Source organism: Drosophila biarmipes, chromosome X (genome assembly GCF_025231255.1).
Source record: "Drosophila biarmipes strain raj3 chromosome X, RU_DBia_V1.1, whole genome shotgun sequence".
In the NCBI taxonomy this organism is placed as follows: domain Eukaryota; kingdom Metazoa; phylum Arthropoda; class Insecta; order Diptera; family Drosophilidae; genus Drosophila; species Drosophila biarmipes.
Window position 1 is genome coordinate 24,557,414 of NC_066611.1, and position 14,616 is coordinate 24,572,029.

At 41.9% G+C, this 14,616-nt stretch overlaps 1 protein-coding gene across 5 annotated transcripts in view; it reads right to left on the bottom strand.

The window, feature by feature from the left end:
- Positions 1 to 14,616, bottom strand: part of LOC108027540 (innexin shaking-B) — a 153,982-nt gene that overhangs the window by 35,886 nt on the left and 103,480 nt on the right. For 4 of the 5 annotated variants that reach the window (XM_050890639.1, XM_050890640.1, XM_017098989.3 and 1 more), the window contains one exon: positions 3,161 to 3,317. In XM_050890639.1, the coding sequence (XP_050746596.1) occupies positions 3,161 to 3,317 (157 nt within the window). Of the gene's footprint in view, positions 1 to 715; positions 1,544 to 3,160; positions 3,318 to 14,616 lie in introns of those variants that run through there. The other variant, XM_050890642.1, reaches the window with a different exon arrangement.

Sequence of the window (14,616 nt, forward strand, 5' to 3'; positions counted from 1 at the left end):
TCGTAATCGTCGGGTTAAGTTTCTGGTTATCGTTTTTATCGGCGCGGTGCGGCTGCGTTTTTGATAAAATATCGATTTTTGTTGTTTTCTTTAATTTGCATCCCCTTATATGTTCTGTTTCTGTTCTGGGTATATCTGTTCCTTATTCTGGAATCCTGAAATTGCGCTCTACATAACTTGAAAGTTGCCAAAAAATAAAGGAAATATTTAAAAATAGAGATAAAAGGAGATGGACAGAGTTGATAAAGCCAAAGCAAAGTTAAGGAAACGTAAACCCAAAAATATTTTCAGCTAACATGGGGTTTTTCCAATAACAATGAAAACGATAAATCAATAGGCACAATTTAAGCTAACCAACTACATTATAACGATTAATTTATATATATGCATACTTATAAGCAAAAACAAGGCGCAGATCAAGTTTGGTTTAAAAGAAAGAAAAGCAAAAATAGACGGGCGGGTAGAACTGGCGAGATAGTCTGAGACAGAGAGAGAAAGACAGAGACAGGGAGGATGCGATGGGACCCTATAGTGGGATATCGATAGAGAAACCGACCGTTCGATACTTTCGATAGTTTCTGGGGAGCGGGTGGAGAGTGGGTGGTGAGTTTTTAAAATGAGTACTAGAATTGCTTGATTTGTAATTACCATTTTCTATCACTTTGCTCTTGGCGGGGGGTGGGGATGGATGGGCGTGGGCGGCACCGCACACACACGCGCACACACACACACACCGCCAGCAGTGGTTCAGAGCCAGTCTATCGGCTATTGATAATTGTTACCGTCGCCGCAGCTGCCGCTTGCGTAGAGATCGCTTTTGATATCGCTCTTAATTCGATTGATCGCTGATCTTTGATCGTTTTATTGCTTATCGGTTATCGTTAATCGATGAATTGATTTGATTTGGTTTGGTTGTTCAGTCGCACAAGCTAAGGCCACCTTTTCACGAGTTGCCCTGTTTTCATTTGATTTTACAATTAGATATTTTTTGATTTAGTGGTGCTAAGTTATCGCGCGTCACGCCTTCGTTTTCGTTTCTTTAATTTGGTTTTGCAGTTCGCTTGTAAATATGTTTTGTTATAAACTTGGATATATACGTGGCTATATGTACATACGAGTTATCACAATGGTTAGCATTATTCGATCGTAGTTCATAGTTCTTGCTCGTAATTCACCGCATCTGGGACCGATGCCCATTATTACTGCCGCACTCTCAACTGTCTCTGAGCTTGTTCGACGATATTTTCGAACCAGGTAACCGTCTCTTCTGGGCAGGATCTGATTTGGAACTGGAACTGGTATTGGTATAAGTACTGCTAGTGCTATCGCAGCTGTCCATGGAGTTTGGCCAAGGGACTTCGGCTTCCCCAGCGATTGCTAATGCTGCTGCTGCCTCGGCCTCCTTGTCGCTATCGGCTATCGATCTGATGTTGATTCCGCTTCCGGTAATAGCTGCCGGCTCTGGGTTGTCGCTGGGCAGGGTTGTCAGGGTTGCCTCATAGCCGCCGCTGCCGTTTCCGTATCCGTTTCCGCTGTAGTCAACCTTCACGTGGCGCCACAATCGATAATTCGTTCGTTTCGTTTCGGTTTATGGGGTTTCGTTCAGTATATAATATATAAATATATAAAGCATTTGTTATGGGTTTTAATTATGTACATAGATCGTCTGAAAACCCTACAGATCTTCCTCGCAGCTAGGGGCTTTTGGGGCTAAGAGTTTTTAAAAGTGTGTGTGTTCGTTTTCTGTAGTTCTTTGGGTTTAGCTCGCACACATTTGGGGAGTTATATAAATGGAGCTTAACTAAAACATCGCTTAAAAATTTTGCCTTGTAAAAACACAATTAAAGAAACAAACACACAAACAGCGAGAGGGAGACAGACATAGATATAGTAACGATTACGGTAATATATTCATAGACTCCAAACATATTAGCTAATCAATCAATTACACAGCCGATTACAAACAAAAATCAAATTCAACACAGAAAGAGACGCAAACAGAGTGACAGAGAGATAGAGATACTGACAGAAAAAGAGAGAGAGAGACAGAGACATGTGTCTTTTGTGTGTGTGTGTTGGAAAGAGAGAGATAGTCCGAGGGAGATTGAGATAGAGCGATGGGAATGTTGGATGGACAATGGTTATTAATGGACAATGTGCTCAGCAATGGGTCTCAATGAAGAATTTGCCATGTTCGAAAGAGACGGCAATGGGGAAACGAGAAAGAGACGGCATTATCTTTTGTCCCGCCGCTGGTTTTTCATGTTGAAAATCCTACTTGATGAATGTTTTGCATATTAATTTCATTTTTCCTGCGTTCATTTTCCCTGGTTTCTGATGACCTTTTCTCGTGAATGTTCACTTCGTTTTTGTTTTTATTGTTTCTCTTTGTCTTTTGTTGTGATCTTTTGAAGGAATGTGCTCACGGTAAGTACATTATTACGAGTATTGTTATTCTGGTTCTTGTTACTTTTATTTGCATTTCGCTTTATTGTTATCATCTAGGGTCCGGGTTATATGGAATGGCAATGGTTAAAAAGTCATGGCCTTTAACTCAAAACACAAACAAAGTGAGTGGTGGCGGGGGTTGGGAACGTAAAAGTAAGGTGGTGGGGCGAGTATTATTTTTGACTGGAATGGAATGGTCTGGGCTTGGTACATATTTTCCATTGTTTCTCGACGATGGTTATATGGGTTTGCCCCCAGGTTTCGACGGTCCATAGGTATCTGTCAGGTTCCGATGCTTACACGTGGGGGATCGGTTTTGGTACTTCAATTTTAGGGGGGTCGGTATATAGTGTAAGATACATTTGATACTCTCGGCTTATTTGTCTTTCGTATTTGGTTTTTTTGGTTGGCTCATTAGTTACGCTTATAAGAGTGATAGTAGTAGAGTAGTAGTATAAATAAATAGGTAGTAGAAGGGAGTAGTAACATATTTGATTCGCTTTTGCTTTGCGTTTTTGTCTTGCGGTTTTTGTTTTTTTGTGACTCAAATCGATTTGGTTTCAGAGATATAATTTATTTGGTTTTGAGTTTGAGTTGATTTGTAGTAGTAGAGTATGGTATGGTATAATCAATCAATCAACCAAAGGCGGTATAAAAGTAGAGCAAGTTCACATGGATTAGTACGGTTGTTATAAAGGAAGTGGACACTCACCGATGATCTACTCACTTGCATAAACGCATAGACGCCGCGTAAAAACTCCATATTTTGTTGCTCTTGAGAACCCTTCTTGGTTGTGCGTTGGGCCCGACTTATATACTGCTTAACGGTGTCCGCAACAAGATGTGGCTTTAGTTTGCGTGAAAGAACCCTGCAAGGAAATAAATGGGTCAGAATAGGTTGAACACATAGAAAAGAACCTCGTTTTTCTGGAGGCTCAGTCTCCAGCGGAAATACTTTAACATTAAGAACTTAATCAGAACCTGAAATTCGGGAGTAACTTCTTTGGGTGTGCTGAGAAAGGATTTTGCAATGCTCGTTCCCGAAAAGCAATAAAATCCAAAGTACGTATGAGGATGACACACCATTATGTCGCTTTTGTAAGACAACGACTCGGCAGTGGTATGTGGGTTATTCTTGGTCGAGGTCACCGCTTTTCCAGTCCACACCCCCACTTTTCCGCGTCTTTCCACCCCACCACTTGGCCCTCGGCTCGCAACCAAATTGAAGCGCTAAGCAAATTGTCACTTGAGAGGTGCTCGCCTTTCTCATCTGCTAAACGGAAACACTTTCCCCAGTCTTTGTGCTAATTGGCCGCACTTAGTGGCCCACCCACTTTTCCGCTTTTCCGACTCTCCACTACATAGTATATGCATATAGTTTGCGGCGTGTGAGTGTGTGTGGGCCATGAAATATGCGCAAAGGATGGTTAAAATTTTTGTGCCGGCTAATTGAAATCCTCCTCGACTGACGACTTTACGCATTTTATGTGAATTGACAACGCAGATTACGCTTATCGTTTAATTGCCCCCAGCAACAGGGAGGCCGCCCATCTTCCCTTCCATCTCTGTCTGAGGTTTCATCTTCAATTTCCATCCCAGTTTCCATCTACATCTATGTATCTGCACCCTGTTCTGGCACACACTCACGCATAATTCCAGTTTTTATTAGCCAAGCTTTTAAGCTGTGACTAAACGGAGAAACGGAGATTGCGATTTACACAGCTAGGAAAGTATATGTTATTTTGGGGTGTGGGTAAAATTAAAACCTACTCAATACAACTCTTAATTTAAAAGACAATTTGCTTCTCTTGTGTTCAAGTTCAACGCTGGCGTATGTAAGTAAGGGGACACATTTTTTTAAGTGTACATCTGGCGTTCGGTTGGCTGATAAGGCTGGGGCTTCATTTACTACTCTATTGACTTAAGCAGCCGACAGCAGAGGCGAGCGCAGATTTTCTGTGATTTTCCCCACTTTTCTGTGGATTAGCAGAGCATTTAATTGGATTCCCATGTGAGCACAATGACGGAGGGGTCCCGAAAAAGATATATATATATGGCAAACACCCAGGGGCAGAATCTGTGGAATTTAATTCTTGAAAAATGCAAAAGTGAATTCCTCCTAATGCCGCACGTTCCCCGGACAAAAGCGGCGAAAAGAAACTAATAAAGTTAGCTCTGGGCGGGCTGGCAACGCGCATTTCCGTTTCCGGTGTGCTTCTAATTTATTATTAATGAAAAAAAGAAGAGGAGCAGGGCGGGCGGGACTGATTACTTTCGCGGGGAACATACACGAATTTCGCGCTGCCTTTCGACTTCTGAACGCGACTTCTCTGCATATTGACCCTCGGGGTCAAATAAATTCGAGTACAAAAAGCTGTGGGCGGGGGCGTGGCAAGTTTCATCTTGCCTGCCGAAATTGAAAATACTTAAAAAGCATCGGCAGCAGAATTTCCCTACTTGTCCTTTGGCCTTTTTTGTCTTGGCCAGCGGGGCATATTGGTTTAAATGGGCTTTCGAGTTATTTAAAACCTAACAAGATTTTTGAAGAATACGGAATATTTCGAATATACTGACGATTATTTACACTATCTAAATATCTATCTATTCTTAAGTAGTATTCACTGCTTTTATAAAGCTGTTATAAATTTAATGAAAGATCCTTATTCAAACGGAATAAAATACGCCTGGTATTTTTATGTCGATTATTTCTGACCTTAACCTCGCAGCCTTCAGCTTCGGAGTTTCTTACAATTGCAAATCGGGTAAGGACAGGTTGGTTCCTTTTTGTGTTATTGAAATTATTTGACCTTTTGGCCGGGGCGCATGTCTTTAATTTATTATTATTTTCTTAACCACATTCACCTTCTGCTTGGGCGCCCCACACCTTGGCCCGCAGGAATTTTCCTTTGGGTTTTTCGGCGGCTTCTGTTTGTTTTTCCTCGGCTTTTGTTTCCCTTTCCCGCCTGACAGGCGTAACAGAAATGTTAAATTGCGAAAAATAAATCTTGAAATTGACTTTGTGCAGGGTTCGTTTTGCTTTGGTCCCAACCGCCTTTTTAAATGTTTTTTTCGGTTTTTGTTTTATTTATTTTGTTCTTTTTTTCACAAACTGTCGCCTTTTTGAGTTGTTGCTGACAGCGTGAAAATCGAGATAAATGTGTTTTCACTTTCCCACTCCGCTTTTCATCGCTCGTTGGCGGTAAAAGGAACGGTTTACTTCATTCGTAAGATGAAAGTGAACCCAAAAAAGGTAAATATGAAGAAATTTTATTTAAAGATTGGCATCGGTAAGGGGTTCCAGAGAAAACTGTCGCTCAATTCATAAATAAGAAAGCGCAGACAAAATAACCTGGTAAATACTTCCTGCTCGCTGAAAAATGCGAAACATTTTTTACTCATTAAAAGTAAATATGAATATTATATGGTTATTGACAATAAAGTATTTAATTTTTTCTTTATAATTTTTTTGGACACTTTTTTTTTTTGCGAGGATATCAAAAAATAAATAAAGGTTTTATATTTACAGAGTATCTACAAAGTTAATTGGTGAAATTGCAAATTTCGAATCCCAGCTGCCCTTTTCCGATGAAGCCACCTTATCTGAGGCCCAGGTAACAGTTGATCGACATTTCAGGTCAAGTTAATATTGTAAAATTCAAGAAGTTCGACTCAAGAAAAACCCTATATTTTAACTCTGTATGATTGGCATGGCTGCAATCACACAAAATCTTTTTTCAATACAAATGCGTATGGATTTTCACAAGAGTTTCATCACAAAACGTTACTAAACTAACACATTTTTGCTTTTAATTTATATTATTAGTGAATATTTACACAAAATGCAGGTATCGCGTACCTCAATTCCCTAGCGATGCGGCGACTACTAACCGATAATTTGCTCTTGCAGATATTTCCCGCGTACGAAGAAGCACGAACAGCGCAGTTGCAAAAGTTAATAAGGGGAAAATGTAGGAAAACTAGAGGAAAAGACAAGGGAAAGTATGCAACAATAAAATATGCTCGTGCATGTGTCCGCGTCAGCGAAAAGGACAGAGATATATAACTGCGATATGGCCATAAAGCCATTGGATTGCTCATTTCAGATTTTATTCTTCCTCTCTCCCTATTTTTATGAATTCTTTTTTATTTTATTCGCTTGCCATTTTCTTGTCAGCGTAATAAGAGCAATTAGCAAGGGGAAAAGTAGTGAAGGAAAATGGCAGGAGGAAAGCCACTTGAGCATGCAATGAGAAAGCAAATTAAAAGCCAAGTGCAAGTCAAGCAGACAAAGGAATATAATATACATAAGTCCAGATAATCCAGTCATCGTATAATTAATTAGGGAAAGTAGAGAGCTTGCACAACGAGAAATATTTAGAAGGGAATTTTAAAAAGTCCCCCTGTTTGCCTAACTAATTTGTTTGATTAGCAACCTCGCTTACATAACAGCAAACCGCACACGTCAACCTGGCAACCTTCATTCTATTTTGAAAGCTTTGACAACCCTGCTCTCATTTGCCCGCAATTTTCCTTTGTTGCAACTAGACCTTCAAGATTGCCTCCTTGTCGTCCTATAATTGCTCCTGTTAACCGCCGCCAATTAAATTGCATGAGAGGCGGAAGAGCGGGGGCAGCAAAGCCAATGCCAAAATAATTGTGCATAATTCCATTTTGCATTTTACATGCAACAGCCGCTGGGCGCATACGCTTTAGTTGGCCGCGTATCGAGCGCCGGGGCAAATATATTAAAATAATATAGAGCCATATTGCATGGGCACCATCATTAGCATATTAAATCAGCGAACATTTAACTGGTCGCAATGCCCAGAGGGAAGCCCAGCTCCACTGTACATGGACAACAACAAAGGGAATTTCTCTAGTTTAAACATTATATGCTTTTTTATTGTAAACCACTTAACAAAATTATTAAACAAGCTTCTGTAATACATATAATGTATCATTAAAATACACTGATCGTGGTCATCACTTTGTAATAATTTTTGAGAAATGGCATTCAAAGCTGTTGTTCCACTTTTCTGCTGTCGCCTTTCCCATTAGTTTCGATTGCGACATTTTGCGCAATTTTCTGCCCTTTGTTTGCTGTTAATTAGACCACACAACCTGTCAATCTCCCAGCAAACCAGCGAACCACCTGATGACCCCTAGAATGGTGCAGCTTAGCATGCATACCTTGCCCTACTTGCGGTTAAATAGCTCGTGGTTGAATTCATTGAATGCAGTTCGCCCTTTGTCCTTTCTTTTTGGGCACTTACATATCTGCCCAGCGCTAGTTCAAAATCACGCTTTAAGGACATCGGGATCAGGCAGAGCACTCACCTACTAGGGGACCCCTTTATTGTCTTATGCGGGATTTGTGCGCCAAGCTTCAAATGAGGACAACGCACTCCGCACCCAATTCTATTTAAGTGCTGCACACACATGCATGTGCAAATTATATGTACATAAAGGGTTCGAGGGTTGATTCAGGGGTAGTGATGGCGCATGAATTGGTATTGGCCCCATAAGTTTCGTAACTGCGGAGGAAACTTACAAACACTGCACAAAAATAACTTTTTTTTGCTCAACTACATTTAGCATGGTCACACCAACTATGCTTGTTCGGCTGGTCCCACTGAACAATTTTCAGGAGCACCTAGTTTACCGCCTCCCACACTCCCCAGTTCTCCTAGAACACTCCCTACCTCCAACTTTCACATTCACTTTGACTGCCACGAAGCGATATTCCTCCCACTTCAACTCTGGCGCACTGCTTCCCGCCTTCCCGCCCTCCCGCCTTTCCGACTTTCCTGCTTCAAACGGGCGACACATGAAAGTTATTACACTTATTATATGAAGAAAATAATTTTATGTGCGACCGAGAGCTGCACAGGGAAAATTAAAAGAGAAGACTTCATTTGTGCGGCTTGCAGAATGTTGATAAGAGGCGGCTGAGGAGGGGCGTGGCACGTGTGTGTGCAAGTGTGAATTATATGTGCGAAAGCATTATATTATATAATAATGTGTAATAATGATTATATACTCCCGCAGCGGGCCAAAAGAGGGTGAAATCTGGGCGCAAAAGTAAGCAAAACCACACAGCAGCTGGCTGGATTATATATGCTGGCCGTACATATGATTTTCACTCGTTTTGGTAAGTAAGTAAGCTTAAATTGTACTATTGCATCTTCTGGTAGTCTTGTTTCTTATTTTCCAAATATTATACTCTTAGTTTTTAACGGTCATAACCCAAATAAAATCGCTGCTGCATTTCAGTTTATATACTTATTTGCTTAGTTCACCCCGTGCTGCCCAACTCCACCGCTTTGATCCCCTTCCCATGAGCCATTCTATGCCCGAAGTTCGTATTTTTTCATAGTTTTAAAATTCAAAGCGCGCTCTCAGTCCATAAATAATTCCCAACTAGAGTTGAGCAGTCGGCCGCAACGTCAACAACACCACAACGAAATCAAGAACAAACAACAACCGAGAAACAACGAAAAAGGCAATGGGAATATATTTTTTAATGTGCACTTTATCATCATCATGTCAGGCTAAGCGAGGAGAGCTCTCGCCTTCCCCCCAAAAAATAACAAAAATAAAGGAAAACAACGACACAAATGACATTTATATAGACACGCCCCAGCGCCCCCAACAACCGCCCAGCACCACCCACCTTTGGGCTCCCTTCCTTTCGGCATTGTGCAAATGCTGTCCCATTTGTCAGCTGGCACAAATTTGCATAAGCGCACTCTGGCAAGCGGTCGGATGACTTATGGTTGTCCTGCCCGAAACACCAGGCCTTCTTTTTGGAGCGACCCCAACCCCATCTTCCCCCAGATCTGCCGCCGGAAGAGCCCCTCGAAAGCCCCCCGAAACTCCCCTGAAACCCAGCACCCGCCCCTGGGCCCCAAATCTCGCGATCCAAAAACTCTCCTTGAAATTAGCTGTGAAATGCCAGTGCTGCTCTAAAAGTTCTTGCCAGCTTGAGCGAATGTATCGCTGGTGTCGGTAGCTTTATTAAATTGTTGCTTTTTAATATTTTTGTTGAAAGGTCTATGTTTTCAGATACTCAATCCCATTAGGTACTTTATTTTCGAGCACTCCAAAGAACCGTTCCTACAAATCCAGAAAGTTTTCAATAAAAATGATATCGGAAATATCGATAATTCCGATAGGTTTTCGTGCACTTTTTTGTTCAACGATAACTTATATCCGTATAAATACTCTTTGTAGATGAGAAGCCTTCGTCTATCAACATAATATCGATAGATTGATCGGTTGGATCCCCGAAAAAGCGCCGATTTGGACCAGTGTGCCGCAGAAGAAGGAGAGCGAGCGGCAGAAGGGTAGCGGAAACGACATAGAAATTAAACAGAAAGCAGAAACAATGGCCGGTGGTGGCCCAGCACAATGGCAGCCATCTCTCACCTCTCGCCGCAAAGGTTCCGGGCCAGCACACAATGGCCAAATGACTTGGCTCCGAGAATGAGGATAAAGCCCCGATGCGATGACAATGACGATGACGACAGCAAACGGCGACGGCGTCGGCGATGACGACAGTGGCACAAGTCCTGGATCGCAGGGCGAAAGTCGGAGTCTAGCCCACATATGATATCTGCATATATGGGTCACGGAGTTCTCTGTCGCCGCGAACCGGGGCGCAAAAGAGGGGGAAGAAAGTGGAGGGACCCTCGGGAAAACGGAAAACCCACATAAATGCCACATCGAGCAAAGGAGGGGCGAGGACTCGGGGCTGCACCAAAAAAGAGGCAAGTATACCAGCGGATTACAGTCTTTAAACAGAATTACTGCTTATAGGAGGAGCCTCAGACAACTCTCTCTACCTAACCTTAACTTTTAACTTACGTTTTCCTTTACTTACAAAATAGTGTTGTATTTTTTTATTAATTATAAATTTGATCGCTTTACAACTAATTTCAGTAAGCAATGACTTAAAGTTCATTGTCGGAAAAAATGCTGAAGTCCTGTGAGAAGAAGTGACTGGTGGGGGAAATGAAGTAGAGCGCTTTAATGGCTCTGGAGAGCGAGCAAGAAAGACAAGTTTAGGAGAAGGATAGAATAAAATAAAACAAAATGAAATAAAATAAAGCGCGGGCAGACAGGGCGAAAGAAAAATGTTGGAAAATAGCAGCATCATCGTCAGCCCAGGGGGGTTTTCCTCCATTTTCCCCTAGCTTTCGCCCGTGCCATTTCCATTTTCCCCACCTCCAGCTTCCCGTGCTTGTCGTCGTCATTGTCATCGTCATTATAAGCATAATCTTTAATAAACGAGTGAACACCAGGGAACCAACTGAAGTAGGGGGTGGTGGAAAGCCGCGGGAAAACTCTCAAGCGGCCGCAAATGGACGACAAGAGGATGCCGAAGGAAAAGCGCCGCCAGGGGGCGGGGCAGTGCGATTTTTCAAGTGAACGAACTTTTTAAATTAATTTAGACATAAGCAGCTCTTTAAACTTCTGCCTCAGAGCTGGCTAAGCGGTTCGTGTTTTCCTGTTTCTCCAGCTTTTCCTTGATTTTCCCGGCTTTTCCTCGCCTCTGTCTATTTCTTAAGGGTTTCTCCATCCAGAGTGTGTGTGTACTTTCTTTTTTGTGTGTTGCAAAGTTGGTAATGTGTCTACCCGAGTCAGGCCGGCCGGAGGAAACGTAATGTACACTAAATGGATATTTAATTACACTTTGCCAAGGATCGGGCGGCGGGCTGGGGATCCCCTACATAAAGCCCTATATATAGGTGTGTATATGTATACGAGCAGGTGGAGCTGCACCTGGGAAAGCTTTTGAGTGCTGGGCGCCAACTGAATGGGCCAATTTGCGATGGCCAAATGGTCTTTGGCCCTAAGTGCCTGGCCGAAAAAGGGCTGGAAAATCGCAGGAGCCTCAGTTGTCACAGGAATTAATGGGCATGGCAAATCAACTTTTCGGTTTATTTTTAAGTCATCATAACGGCAATACGGACTTCCTAGATATGCCAGCAATGTGCTTATTAAACTTGTGTACCTGCTTTCCGAGCTAATAACAGGCAATCGGAATGTCGTTATCCAACGCTGTAAATTCAATTGAGAAATTCCCCTTCCAAATGGGCGAGGGAAGTACTGCGGCACACATGTTCATAAAGCAGATGCCAATCGAATTACTTGCTTTAAGCAGCTTTCGGCCAGGCCGCTCCCTTTTGACCCGCAATTGGGCTTAAATATGCATTACCATTTGGTGAATAATTTTCTTAATTGTGCCTGCAGCCCTTGGCCTGACCTCTGCCCGCAAATGATGAATTTATTCAATATTCACTTAGGCGCATAATTAATTCCCATTTAGCCCCAGCGGCCGGCAGTGCGTATGCGTAATGAGCAAATGGGCGCTGCAGTTGCACTTCTCTTTGGGCTCTTAAGCCAAATACATTTAAATTAATTTTATTTTCAGTGGCACAAATACAGCTGTTCCCCAAAACCTTTAAGAAGTTTACGTGCAATGGCTTACACCTTGAAACTTATATCCGGCAAACGTCATTGATCAATTCAACATTTTTGCAAAACTTTTTTAATACTTATATACCCAAATTTCTACTTAACATTTTTCCCTCAGTGTGCCAGTTGGTTGTGCATTGCCGGTGCTGCAGAAATTTTGCAAATTGAACAGGCAATTGATATGCCAGAGATCTTCCCAATACATTCCTTATTGATTTATGCCACCCGCTTGGAACTTTTAATATTTTAACGCTCCCTCAATGTTTATTTTACTGCCCATGACTGTAAATAACTGGCCGACTCCGACGAGACAGGAGTGCTTAGCATATGCACATATGTATATGCCCACCTATGTTGTTTGTGTGGTGCATATATGGCACACAAATCAGAGGGGTAGTTGGGCTCCAGAGGACTCACAATGAAATTTGCATAAAGCGGTAAACAAGTGAAAGCCGTTGCGATATTAAAATGCCCAGCAGGATATTGCGAAATGGGCAGCAAAGGGATCGATCGGTGCGGCCAGGGTTGCCGCCCTCCGGCGTAAACCGCTTACGCATCGGAAGTATCGGACTGTCAAAGGGACCGCAGGGTTTTCGCTTCCATCTGGGCTCAACCGGCTGCCAGTAGATTAATTTCTTAATAGCTTTTCGACTCGCATGTGCCACAATGCAGCGCCTTGTTTTCCGATTTTTGTGTTTTGTTTGCTTTTAGGCGATTTTCACTTTCAGTTGCCTGACGTTTTGACAGCAAAATATTGCCTTTAAACTGTTCACAATAGCTGGCATTTAAGCCTAACAGTGACAATGTGTGTCGTGCACAGAAAAGGGATTCGCATAACAAGGAATAAAGGCGTAGTTACATATCTCATTATTCAGAATAAATCCATTTTCATCTATTCTATTTTCCACTTAATTAAATTCAAATATTGAGCAGCTTGCCTAAATACCTCTAAAATTGACTCAAAGTAAGGCTGGGTTAAGGAAAACCTAGCCAAATGTTTAATATGTTCTGTTTTTTTACTCCCCCCTCTCCAAGTGGCATACGCATCGTATGAGTAACGTTGAACGATTAGAAGGTTTAAAGTAATAATATTATATTTAATATACATTTTAAATTTATAGACTGACTTATTTTTGGCAACAAAATGCATAAGATAACAAGGCTGGAAAAGGGAGGAGTTTTTTGGACTACATCCTAAGTGGAGTACGTGTCGTATGAGTAATTTTTAACAGAACGATTAGAAAATTTAAAGTAATTGTAATATTATAATTAGGCATTTTTAAATTTATAGACAAAGAATTGTTTTTAATAATTGTTTTATTCTTTTTGTCAGAGATTCCAAGCTGCCTTGTTGAATTTCCGAGTCACTTTAAAACCCAAAATGTAAAGTGCAAGGACGACTTCTGCCATCCCCTACAACTTGGCATTTATGCTGATGTTCAGCCCTGTCCACTGCCCCGGCCCGCCCCTTTTCCGACCCTCCCAGGGGGCTGGTTGTCATTCAGCCCCTCAAAACAGCACAAACAACGGCAGCAATTTCCATATTTGTTTACAAATACAATATACAAGCAGAACACACACGCGGAAAGGACGAGGCTGAGGACTCTCTTCATTGAAAGTTTAAATTCTTCTGTTGTTATTAATATTTGAGCAAAAAGAAAATTCGGCGAGAGAGAGGCGACTCCAGCGATTTAGGCAAAGTTTTTCATCAGCGAGGGTCCCCAAAAAGTGTGCTACGAAAAATATAAATTTGATTTCGACAAGACATTCATGTTGCCTTGGATTACTATTGAAGCGGCCCTCGTCGTCGCGCAGCTGTCTTCGGGGAAAATCCCCGCTTTTCCCACTTTCTTATATTCCCAGCGACTGCAGCAAAGTTATGCATGTCTGTGGGTGTTTTTCCGACGCACCAGTGTGTGTGTGTGTGCAAGTACTGGTATTTACGTGCTTACATTTCATACGAGCGTAGGAAAATATTTGCAGTTATGTGTTTTTTTTCATGCCAACCTAAACTTTTGTGTGTACTTTTGTTTGGTTTTCTTTTCACTCGCTGTCCCCCCCTTTTCTCGGGTTTACTTTGCAAGTAATATTTGGAATTTGCATAGCACGAGCACAAGGACCTGAAGGATGTAAGTAAATCCAGCTTAAAGGCGCAGGACGACAACCTAATTGAGGCAAAAGTCATTCATTTTAAAGAAAATATATAAATAATGTGCATAGTCGTATGTTAAAAATAAGAAATCAATCCATCTGCACTAAGCAACATTTTAAATGATAACGAAAAGTACTCTCAGGCTATATATTGTTCCCCTTTCGCGCGTTTCCCGCAATTTGCATTGCTTTTAAAAATGTCTGTTCATGTTTATTTGAAGTGTAAGTGCAAGCCTGCATTTCCCGAGGCCCGAGCCCAAATGACAAGGAAACTTTGCCCTCGGCTGTCAGACAGGCCAAAAACGCAAAGAGTATGCACAAATATTTAACAGAATTAAACAGAAGGGACGAAGGACGCCCGCCCAACCCTCGAAGGCATCGATTCCACACGCTTTATTTACATGTCATGCATATTTAAGTTGATTTCCATTTATGTTTCAATTTATTGTGTGTGGCCCCCGAAAGAGGCGCCCAGCTCATATTTGCCCTGGCAGGGCGGCTAATAAAATTTGCAATGCATGCGACGCTTGCATATGA